This window comes from Alligator mississippiensis, chromosome 1, assembly GCF_030867095.1.
Source record: "Alligator mississippiensis isolate rAllMis1 chromosome 1, rAllMis1, whole genome shotgun sequence".
In the NCBI taxonomy this organism is placed as follows: Eukaryota; Metazoa; Chordata; order Crocodylia; family Alligatoridae; genus Alligator; species Alligator mississippiensis.
The window spans coordinates 76690653-76702983 of NC_081824.1; the positions used below are offsets into that span (position 1 = coordinate 76690653).

Below are 12331 nucleotides of genomic sequence, written 5' to 3' on the forward strand. Positions count from 1 at the left end.
ACCTGTAGTCCCCTACCCTGTGGTCAGCACCAAGTCAAGTACAGCATTTCCCCTAGTGGGACTGCATATCTCCTGTGTTAGGTGCAGGTCCTGTATGCAGGTTAGGAACCTACATGAATGGGAAGACCTGGCTGACTGCTCCTCCCAGCAGATGTCTGGGTAATTTAGGTCACTGTAACAGGCATTGCTGCCGAGCCAAGTTGTGGCCCGCTCACCTGTTCCTGCGGCAACCGCCCGCCTTCTCGCCTGCCACGTCTTGATGTTAATTAATTAATTAGTGGGAGGCTGCCCATTATAATGCCCCGATGCCGGGGGGGGCACTCTGCGACTCCAACCTCCCCTAATACCGCAGCCCAAGCCTCACAGATGTAATTGCTGTCATCTCTCTTCTGCCCCCTTTCGGAGACTCACTATGCTGCCCCCTTTTTGGGGCTCCCTATGCCCACACTTGGGCTCAATCGCCCCTCTCTGGGGCCGGGGTCTATGCCCCTATAAACTGCGCCCTCACTGGCGTCTGGTTGTGCCCCGCTTGGGCTTACAAAATGGCCCCCGTCCTGGGAGCTCGCCCCGCCCACACTTGGGCTTCAGAAATGCCCCTCCCTAGGGCTGGGTCTATACACCCCGTATGCTGCGCCCTCCTGGGTGCCGGGGTCCCCGCACTCTGCTGCAGGTCCCTATAAGTAGGCTGTGCCCCGCTGGGGCTTACAAAAATGGCCCCCGTCCTGGGAGCTCGCCCCGCCCACACTGGGCTACTCAATAACGTACAATGGCGCTCCCCCTCTTTGGGGCTCGCCGTGCCCAGGGGCTACTCAGTAATACCGCCCCTTTCCTGGGGCCGGGGTCTATGTTCCCCCACACGCAATCCGGGGTCTAGGTCCCCGTCCGCAACCTACGGGTTGCACCCGTGACCCACTGGCCGCACTCCTCGCCGCCAGTTGCTCACACACTGGCGTGCGAGTTGCGCCTTCCCTGGCGCTATGAAAATAATGCGCCCTCTTGGCGCTAGGGCACCCCACACTCTCTGGGGTCCCTATGATTGAGGCCTCCTCCAACCCCTACAGCCTCACCCAAGCCTCCGGGCTGTAACACAAACATAAAGCCCCCTGGCTAAACCTTTAGTGCCCAATCCTCTCAGGGCTATCTTGAGCTGTACTCGCTCGTCGGGCTTCTCCCCATATCTCAGCTGAGGGAGCTTCTGCCTCTCCGGCTGCTGGCAGAGAACTGCCAGCCTGGCCTCAGCCCTGAGCTTTATAAGGGCCAGGCCCTGCCCCCTACAGGCAGCTGGCTCCGCTTGGTTGCTCCGGCAACCCGCAGCTGCGCTCATTATGTCAGGCCAGGGCGCGCTCACTCGCTCCCTGGCAGTTTCTCCTCTATAGGAGCAGGGGCACCGAGGTGCCCTGCAACAGTCACCCATGACAACTAGATTCTTTGAGCGCACTGCCTTTGGAGAGCTGTTTTGAGAATTCTAGGTCTAACTCCTCCTTCCAAGCATCCCCCGGGTGCTGCTTCCAGTTGATCTTCCTGTTGTCCCTCTTCACGTAGTCAGGCATCCGTGCTCTTCTCTCTTTGTTCTTTAGGAGAAGAACCTGATTGTAGTAGTCATCAATCTCCTGCTTGTGGGCCCTGATGGCATGAAGTCTGCCTACCTGGGCCTGGAGCTCAGTCACCTGGGACTCCAGGGACTTCACTAAGGAGTATACACCACAGGTTGGGGTGACCTTGCCCCCATTCCCAGTTACTGGCAGCTGTGCCAGGCAGCCTCCACAGCCCAGAACCAGGGGCTCCATCTGGGTGGAGGCCAGAACCATGGTTTTGTCTGGGTGGAGGCCTCAGTGGTGCAAGGGAAGGGAGCACCAGCTGGAGCTGAGGAGGGAAGCCATGAGGTATGATGTGTCCTCACCATTTATGATAATTGGCTATGCCAGGGGTTGTCAACTGGGGGTATGCGTACCCCCAGAGGTACTTGGAAAGGGGTTAGGGAGTACGTGCAGGTAGGCGGGGATGGAGCACTGCCACCCACCACCCCCTGTCACCACCTCCCAGGAGCAGGGCTGGGGGGGGGGCAGGGGGCCAAGGGCAGTGGCTCCCCTCTGTGCCAGACACAGTGTGGGGGAGCTGCCACTGCCACCCACCACCCCATGCTAACACCATGTATAAGCCCCACCCCTCACTCTGCATCTGGCTGCCACTGCCCCTCTTGCTCCGCATCCAGCTACCGCCAGCCCCCCACTCCATGTCTAGCCACTGCCACCTGCTCTGCTCCGCTCCGCGTCCAGCTGCCACCACCTCCCCGCTCTGCGTCCACTCCTTAGAAAAAGGTTGAAAACCCCTGGGCTATGCTACTACCCATGAACTGCCTGCAAGCTGCTTCCCCTATTTGCAGTCCCTGATCACATGGCGAGTCTCCTTTTATACTCTTCTGGGCCTGGGCTCACTCAGCCCCCTTGTTAGGGCTTCTGTCAGGCCCAGGCAGCAATCACTCACTGAGCAATCAGCAATCCCTCAACAATCAACAATCAGCAATCACTCCCAGCTTCTCAACCCCTAACACACACAGCACACCAAATGGATACTCAGCAAAACCAGTGGTGACACATGGGGGTACATGGGGTACACGGGTGTGCATGTGCACCCCCTGAGAGCACTGGTGCACCCCCTGACAGCAGCGTTCCCCACTTAGGCGACAGGCAGTGGGGCAGGCAGGAGCGCTAGTGCCCCCCCAAGAGAACGCCCGCTGGGGAGTAGGGGCAGCAGGAGAAGTGATCCCCACAGTCCCCCTGTGGCCAATTGCACTGACTGGGGGGGCAGGGCTTTCCCCCATGGCTGATTGCACTGGCCCATAAATGCCAGTGGCATGCCTGGAAGTTGGTGTGATTGGCTGTGGGGGACCCTCCTCCCGGTTGGTGTGATCAGCCGCAGGGGGATCCTCTTATAGATTTAATAGATTTCATAGACATTAGGGCTGGAAGGGACCTTGGAAGATCATCGAGTCCAGCCCCCCGCCCGAAGGGCAGGAAGTCAGCTGTGGTCATTGGATCCTAGCAAGATAGGCATCCAATTTACTCTTGAAGGTGCTCAATGTAGGTGCTTGAACTACCTCTGATGGCAGGCTATTCCAGACCTGGGAGGCTCTGACAGTAAAGAAATTCTTCCTTATGTCCAGCCTGAAATGGTCTTGCAGTAGTTTATAACCGTTCAACCTCATCATCCCTTGGGGTGCTCTGGGGAACAAACGTTCCCCCAGATACTGATGGTCACCCCGATAAACTTATAGGTGGCCATCAGATCACCCCGAGCCTGTACTTTTCCAGGCTAAAGAGCCCCATGGCTCTCAGCCTGTCATCGTAAGGTCTGTTTTCCTGACCTCTGATCATGCACATGGCTCTTCTCTGGACTCTCTCAAGCTTCTCCACATCCTTTTTGAATTGTGGAGCCCAAAACTGGACGCAGTACTCCAGTTGCGGCCTCACCAAGGCCGAGTACAAGGGGAGAATGATGTCCTGGGATTTGCTTGAGAAGCACCTATGGATGCAAGCCAGCGTTTTGGTCACTTTACTAGCCGCAGCATCGCACTGCAGGCTCATGTTCATCTTGTGGTCAATATTGACCCCCAAGTCTCTTTCTTCCATAGTGCTAGGCAGTGTAGCACTGCCGAGCCTATAAGGATGCAGCAGGTTTTTCCTCCCAGGGTGGAGAACCTTGCATTTTTCAGTGTTAAACACCATCAGGTTCTCATCCACCCATTTGCTGAGCCTATCCAGGTCAGTCTGGATTGCCCCCCTGTCTTCTGGTGTGGATGCTTTGCCCCAAAGTTTGGTGTCATCGGCGAACACTGCCAGTCCGCTTCTGACTCCAATGTCCACATCATTAATGAAGACGTTGAACAATATGGGTTCAAGGACAGAGCTTTGGGGGACCCCACTGGTCACAGGGCATCATGATGATTGACTTCCATCAATTACTACCCTCTGGGTCCGACCATGGAGCCAATTTCCCAGCCAGCGGATCGTGGTGGACCCAAGGCCACAATTGGCCAGTTTCACCAAGAGGTTATCATGGGATACCAGATTGAAGACTTTTTTGAAGTCAAGATATATGACATCAATCTCCTCCCTTGTCCAGGTGATAGGTCACCTCTCCCCCGATCACTGACTGGCCACTGGGGGGGGAGCAAGTGCCCCCCCCCCCCAACTCAGGAGGCACCAGTCACCCATGAGCAAAACCAAAGGCACAGGCAGCTGCTGTAGAGCTTTATATGCTCATCTATATTCTTTATTTCACAGCTTATGGCTTTCAGTAACAGAAAGCTGGTAGAGTCACCTTTGAGAGAGCAACATCACAGAGATGCTTACAGGTGACTCAGCTGCAGACTAGAGATTAATGACAAATGCCTTATCCTCCATCAAATTCAGGGGACCCTAAAATGAGACATTTTCCTTTGGTATCTCAAGATCTGATCCTGTTTCCAGGGCAGCCAGTAGCTACGTTTCTATTGATATCAGTGAGAGCAAAACTGGCCCTATCATCTTTATGAGATACAGATTTCCCTCACTTTACGCAGGTTCTGTATGTGCAAATTCACTTTTATGCGATGACCCTTTTTATATCAAAAATGTATTATATGTAAGGTAAATTCACTCTTATGCGATCAGTGTGGCAGAAGCCCAAGCACTTTGCTCCCTGCTGCAGCTGCGCCGCACCCCCTGCCTGCCCAGTGGTGGGACACATATAGCATTGCATGGCTCTCGGGGCAGTGGAGCTCAAAGTGCAGTGCACAGCTGCAGCTGCCTCCACCCCACACGCAGATCATGGGGCACGTGCCTCCCAGGCCTCCGCTTGTCCCACCACCCGGCCCAGCTGGGGCCCCACTCACCCTGGCCCCTGCTCCTGCCTGTGCAATGCTCAGCTTCCCCCAACCCCCTCCCACTGGTGTTGGAGGGTGATGAGAACTCTGCCTGTTGACTCTCCTATGGATGTTACCCTGCCTGTACCTCCTACCAGTGATGTGGAGTCTGACACTGAAGACCCTTCACCACCCGCTCTTCACACGAACTAAACATTCACCACCACTCTGTGCTTGTGTATACTTTCTGCTATTGGTGAGTACCAAAATTGTCTTGTAAAAGTGGTAGAAATGGGTCTGGGGGTCAATACATTCAAGGTCTTGAAACGTATCCTTATTTGTTACATTGTAAAGTGGGTTCCCTTTATGTAAATTCGAGTTATGCATAATTTTCCAGGAACGCATGTACAGCATAAAGCGAGGGAAACCTGTATTGTTGTGGATAGTTGACTGATGTTTCTAGAATTCTGAGTCACTGATTCCAGTTTAAAGTTGCTCATGAGCTCAGCCAATCATTTAAGTTTTGAAGTGGAGAAGACAAAAAGTTGTGAAAGGAAGAAAATGTGCTGGTATCCTGGTGATGAGTATGAGATACATACTCAGAATCTCACTGTGCTCCTCCTAGCTTCCTACAGGGTTCTGTGATGTAGGTGGTGCTATAGGGGAGAAGTACAAGAAGATCATTACAGACTGACAGAAGTATTAGGAAAGAAAAGAAGGAATATTATTTATAATCCAAGTTGGAAAAGCTGCCATATCTTTGAATGGGATAGAAAGTAACTCATGAGTGGGAGCAGTCTCAAATTTATTATTAGTAATAGTAGTAGAAGCATAATTTGGTTTTAATTTTCTTTCTTGGAGTGTAAATTTAGCTAATGCCTCTGCTTCCAATATTTCCTCTGCCTTTCCTGTGCAATGGCCAAATTTGGGACCAAGGTTTCAATCTTTCACCATTCATACATGCTCATCAAAGGCATTTTAGCAGCTAAACACCCTAACTATATTGTGTTCCCATTAAGGAGTCCCCCAGCAATTACACCTTATGTTTTCTGTGGGTTATTTGGGTTTAAAGCATGGAAACTGAGAGTTGGAAGCCTTCTCTTTCCTATGCTGATGGAAACCATCTGGCTGGGTGCAAGAATCATGGAAGAGAATCCTAATACAGATGGGCTCAGAACTGACCTGGAGCTCTGGGGGGAAATGATTGGGACAAGGAACCAGATAAGAAGTACAGGAGACACAACTTCATTCAGTGTATAGGATAAGTTTGATCTGCAGGTGGACTGGACTTGTGCAGGGAAGGAGACATTCTCCTGAGTGATTAATTTAAAAGTAGCTGATGAATTTCGACTCTTTCAGAGAGAAAAGTCAGATTTTTGCTTTGCACTCATTGCCAAACAGAAGATAAGTCTTCAAAATGGAATGGTTGATCCCATCTCTTATTGAAACAAGAATAGCTACAGAGTTCAATGTTTTGGGAGCATTAGCTGGTTTGACATGTGCTATGGACAGCATAGATCTGTGCCTCTTAAGCTAATTATCAGGAGAAAATTCCATTGTGATTTAGCATGCATGTATATTTGGACCAACTAATTGTGGTTTAGCAGATGATGTATATAAAGCCAAAGTTTTTATATACAAATTGATGGACCACTGGGGAAAATGCAGTAAAGTTGGTAAAAATAAATAAAAAAATAAATGAGTCAGCCATCAGTAAATACACTAAGCAGCTGCAGCGGCAGCTTGATTGAAGCTCTGACAGAGCACAGCACCCTGCAGAAAGCACTCTCTTAACTATGTGCTGCTGTGTGGCTGCCTGTAATACTGCTGGGTTGCAGGAAGACTTCTTTGGAGGTCTGTGCTGGAATGGGGGGATGGAGGGGAGTTGAGAAAGCATGGAGCCGAGTGAAGTCAGGGTGGGGTGGTGAGTAGTGGGCTCTTGGTTGGGAGGGGAAGGCGCTATACAAAACCATTGCTGCAGTTGATCAGGGTTGGCAACCCAAGAAAAATGTTCTTGTTGAAAACTTTTTATTGACAACCATTGTTATGTTGTTTTTTCTCTTACAGTTGATGTTAAAACCCCTAAATGTTAACTTGGATCTTCTAACTGGCACTCACCAGCAGGGTAGGGCCTGGCAGAAGAGTTTCATTTATATTATGTAAAACATGTTTCAGTAAAAAGTCTGGCCATCACTAAAAAGCTTGCAGACAGTCAACAAAATAAAAAAAATGTTGTTGGGTTGGCAACCTTGACAGTGACACACTACTGCAGTGACTAACTTCCCAGCTTTCACTAGATTCTATAAAGGAACCCTACAGTATTGAAAATACGACAGAGATTTTGACTCATCTTTTTTCCAGAGAGGGAGGCTCTTCTTCTTTAGTATATTTAAAAGAAAATAAATAGATGTCGTGTGTTGGGGTGAGTCCCCTCCGCCACACAGGAAGGGGCCACTAGTTGTGGAGGGCACAGGGAAGACTTGTGCCTGCTGGGGATAATTTAAGAGGCTTCAGAGATGGGGCAATTCCCCCAGATGGCAGCTCTCCTTGCCCACACAGTGGAGGTACCTCCTCCAATCCCCACAACCACAAGCCTCAAATGTTAGAGGAGTGGGAAGGATGGGGACATTAAAAAAACAAAAAAAAAAAAAAAAAGGAAAAGAAAAGAAAAAAGTGTCCCAAGTCAAATCAATCCCAAATCTGTGAGTCATTCAAGAACCATATGTGGCCCTGCTACCAGCAAATATCCTCCATCCCAGCCTGGGACTTTAAATGCTTCCAAACCTTTTAGCAGGCATCTTATGTGCAGTCCCAAGCCCAAAGGCTAGCGTTTGGATGCCCCCTAAGTTTTGCTTGCCCTCAACTGTAGGTCTGCAGGAGCAAGCTAGGGAGATTTCTATAAAGTCAGTATACAGCCAAACTCTTCCGGCTGGAAGTGAAAGTGGGAGGCTACCTATACGTGACCTCCGTCAGGGTACTACCTCTGCCAAGAAACTGGCAGTTTTCCTACTGCCAGTAGGAAAACTACCTTAGTGGTCATGGTGTTTCCCCTGCCAGGGGGATGGGGACATTGCAGGGAGAGGATACTGTGTGGCCCCTGCCTGTGGCACTTGTGTCCAGGCCGTTGGGCAGTGCCTGGCTTCTCTGCACCCTGCTTTTGCAGACCTTTTTTTTTTTTTCGCAAAAATCTTGTTGGTCTAATAAAAGATATCATCTCTACTACCAGTCCTGATTACCTTTTCCTCTAGATTAATACGGCTACAACCTGGCTACCTGACCCCGGGCAGTTAATGCCCTGAAGACCCCAGCATCCACCTCACATCATACCCTGCGGCGCCACGCACCCCCACCGGGCAGGAGCCACTTTCCTTCGCTTCTATTGACCACAAGGAGGAGGGCGGGGCACTCGGAATTTTAAATTTTTCAAATACGGAGGGCGGAGCCTCGCACGCACCTCCCTCGCGGCGTGATGCATCCTGGGGCGGGAAGTCCGTCCAGCAGTCGCCGCCCGTCACGAAGTGGGGCCGAGCGACTGCGTTTCCCGGCATGCCTGGCGCCGCGGCGCGGCTATAAATAGGGGCCCGGCGGCGCGCGTGGTTCAGAAGTCGTGCAGTGAGTGTGGTGGTGCTGGTTTGTTTTAGTGTGTGGGGATGAGGCCTGAGGCGGCGGCGGCGCAGGGCAGCCCCGGGCTGGCCCCGGCGGCGCTGGAGCAGCTGAAGCAGCGCGCGGCCGAGTGCGTGGAGCAGAACGCGGCGCGGCTGAGCGCGCTGAGCAGCTGCATCTGGGCCCGGCCCGAGCTGGCCTACGCGGAGCAACAAGCGCACGACGCCATGACTCGCTTCTTCGCCGCGCCCGAGGTGCCGGGCGCCGCCTGGGCCGTGCAGCCGCGCTACAAGCTCGACACCGCCTTCCGCGCCGACTGGGCCCCGACCCCGGCCGAGCCCGCCGCCCCGGGCCCGGCGCCGCGCCCTCTGCACTTGGCCTTCCTGTGCGAGTACGACGCGCTGCCCGGCATCGGCCACGCTTGCGGCCACAACCTCATCGCCGAGGTGGGCGCCGCCGCGGCGCTGGGGCTCAAGGGAGCCCTGGAGAACGCGCTCCCCGCCCCGGTGAAGGTGAGTCCTGCCTGCCCGCCTCCCCCCCCACCTGCGGCCCCGGCCCCGCCTGACTGAGCGGCGCGTGTGACAGCCTCCCGTTCCTCCGCCCCGCAGGTGACGGTGCTGGGCACCCCGGCCGAGGAGGAGGGAGGTGGCAAAATTGACCTGATTGAGGCCGGGGCCTTTGACGATGTGGACGTGGTTTTCATGGCTCACCCAGCGCAGGAGGATGCGGCCTACCTGCCTGATGTAGCTGAGCACGAGTGAGTATTCGTCCTCCTCTCGTGCCACTCAACCGTGCTGTGTCCCTGACCCTTGCCCAAGAAAGGGGCTCGCTAGGAGCAGCTCCTGTTGTAAGCGGGTGCCGGCATCCTAAGGAGCTGTGGCACTACAGCGCCTGGGAGGATGAGTTTTTGTATCCTATGAAATGCAAGAGTCCAGCCTGCATCGGTTGTAAGGGAGAGTTTGATAGGCTTGTTAAAAGGGTGGTATGACACAGCTCCCGGCCAGGGCAAGAGGGTCCCCTTGGGAACTTGGGAGCTCCCTCGCAGACATGCAGGCAAATGAGCTGTTCCAAGGACTGGTCCTTGAGGACTCTGCTAGTAACTTTTATTTCCAGCCTAACGGTCCCCTTTTCAGCACTGCCCCTTCCTGTTTCCCCTTTGTCCTGTTCTCACCACTCTAGCATGGATGGTAAGGATGGGTGCGCTGAATCTTCAAACAAAATGCATCTATCTCTTAGCTTTCATTTCCCACCCTAGTCAAAGAAGGTGTAGGACAACTTTGTAAGTGCTGGTGTAGTATGTTTTCCAGCAAACCCTTGTTTATGCTGGTGTTACAATCTTACTCCCTTGTTTTAATTGTGTATTTTAGACATTTAACACACTCTGTTACTTTGTGTCTTGTTCAAGGTATATGTTTTTAATCAGAAATCTTTCTCTTTGGTTTTTTCAGTGTCCCTTAACATTCAACAACACCTTAAAGCTCTTTGGAGTTCATTAGAAAGATCTAGTTCCATCCTCTTTCCCCCCCAACCCCCACTTAAAATGTATTTCTTTCTATTTGCAGTGGTGATACAATAGCATTCAAACTAATTCTTGTGCCTTAAAGAATCAGCATTTATTGAAAGACTGAAGTGCCCAGGGGTTTCTTGAGGTAATGGGGATTGCGCTTGTTAGCCAGAACAGGTCTGCAAGGGAGTTCTTAGGTTGTCAAGTTCAGTCTCTTGCTGTGGCTGACAGTCATGCCATATAATCCTTTTAATAAATCGATCAAACTTTCTCTTAAAGCTGGGTAAGTTTTGGCCCCTCGTAACTGATAGGAAGTCAGTTTTAAGACCTTGCAGTTGTGATGGTTGGGAACCTTCTAATTTTATATATGGCCAACTTATACCCATTTGTTCTGTTGCCAGCATTTGCCCCAAAGCTCTAAGCATCTCTTCTTTTCCTGGTGTTTATCTCCAGTGTATTTATAGACCAGTTGTACCCCTTGAGAGCTTTCATGTAGTCTCGCTTTGCAAGGTAGGTTGTCCAATCATGCTAGTAGCCTCTCCCTGCACCTGTTCTGGTTTGGAGTTCATCTTTCTTGAATGTAGGCAACCAGAATTTTCCATGGCTTACCAATGATATTGCTACTACTCTGTCTGTCTAGCATTGTCTTGCCTTTCTCATTACCACTCCTGGCTTAAAGTAATCTTACAATCATATGTGTGAGAGAAGCTCCTAAATTATAGCAGAAATTCTCAGTGCCAAATTGTGAGACTTTGCCCTTCGCACTTTTTACTATTAAATTTATCATGCTTTTATTACACTAGTCTTCAAGGTTATTGATTTTTTTTCTGTCATAATCTAAATGTGCTTCATATTGGCAGTACCTCTTCCATTTTGTCATCAGCAGATGTCCTTAGCGCAATCCTTTGTGTTGTAGCTATTAATGAAATACTAAGTGAGGCTGTTACAAGGATTGATCCATGAAGGACTCTACTAGTAACTTCTGTCCAAGATCAATAGTTGCCCTTTCAGCATGACCTGCTGCTCTTTTCCCCTTTATCCAATTTCTTATCCACTTTAGAATTCTAGTATTAATTCCCTGGCTTTTCCAGCTTAATTTCCCATGTGGCATTGTATGAAATGGCTTACTGAAATCCAGATAATGCAGTCAATCTCATCTTTTTTAATAGAAAATCAGTAATCAAAAAATAGTTAGTCTGGCACAGTCTACCTCTTGGAAAATCATACTGCTTTGTATCCATTTCTGTTTACCTTCATATCTTCAGTTATTGTTTCCTTCAAAATACGTGCATCTTGCATATAGTTGTGGTCAGGGAAATGAGGTTGTAGTTGCCAGGATCTCATTCCCCTTAAATATAGGCAGCATGTGTGCTCCGATCCAGTTGTTACCAGTAATTTTATTAAAAATCCTTGCTACCAGACCTACCACATCATGTGAGTTATTTCAGAATTTTGGGGTGCAGATCATCTAGTCCCCTGGCACAAGTGCATCAGATTCTTTGGGACATCTTAGACACCAGTTTCTGGTTTCGTGCATGTATTTCCATTAGCTATTCCTATTCAGCCATATCCTTAGTGAAGTGTGAGACAACATATTCATTTTAGTTTTTGTCTTGTTTTTTCCCCTGTGACTTGGAGATTTTTATTCTCCAACCTGTCTGTGCTACACTGCAGATGCACTTCTTTCTCTAGCCATGTAAATAAAAAGAATTCAAAGAATCTTTAGCTTTTTGTTCAATTTCATAGAAATCATAGAAAGTTAAGGTTGGAAGGGACCTCAGGAGGTCATCTAGTGCGCCCTGCTCAAAGTAGGACCATCCCCACCTAGATCATTCCAGCCAGGACTTTGTCAAGTCAGGCCTTAAAAACCTCCAAAGATGGAGATATCACAACCTCTCTAGGTAATCTGTTCCAGCGCTTCACCACCCTCCTAGTGAGAGTTTTTCCTAATATTGAACCTAAACTTCCCTTGCTGCACCTTGAGACCATCGCTCCTTGTCCTGTCACCACTAAGAACAGTCTAGCTCCATCCTCTTATGGAACCACGTTCAGGTAGTTAGTTTCCTTTGGCCTCAGCCTCACTTCTGGTAGTTCTCATTTTATCCTTATGCTTCCTCCTTTACCTCCAAGATGTAGCTTTTTTTGATCACACTGTTTTCCCCCCCATTCTTTGTCAACTCTCCCAACTTTTGCTTATGATTAGGGCCTTACCAAATTCATGGTAGAAGTGGGCTGTGCTGTGGCTCCTTTAATTTCACAAGTTCATTTTTGTGTGGCCCTGCCCTGCCTCTCTGCTGCTGATTAGTGGAGGGGCCCTGCCTGTGGCTCACTCCTGATTGGCAGGGGAGTGAGAACTTGTTTTAAATGTGGTGCTGTATACA

General features: G+C 50.3%; 1 protein-coding gene across 5 annotated transcripts in view; it reads left to right on the forward strand.

Annotated features, from left to right (window-relative positions):
• The first annotated feature begins 8366 nt into the window (after positions 1-8366).
• The window catches only part of PM20D2 (peptidase M20 domain containing 2), a 35027-nt gene continuing 31062 nt past the window's right edge, over positions 8367-12331 (forward strand). For 2 of the 5 annotated variants that reach the window (XR_009463771.1, XM_059731964.1), the window contains exons 1-2: positions 8367-8958; positions 9055-9203. Coding sequence is in view for 4 of the 5 variants with exons in the window: in XM_059731964.1 (XP_059587947.1) it covers positions 8494-8958; positions 9055-9203 (614 nt within the window). In the remaining variant the exon portion in view is untranslated. The remainder of the gene's footprint in view (positions 8959-9054; positions 9204-12331) is intronic. The other 3 variants (XM_059731953.1, XM_059731969.1, XM_014600548.3) reach the window with 3 other exon arrangements.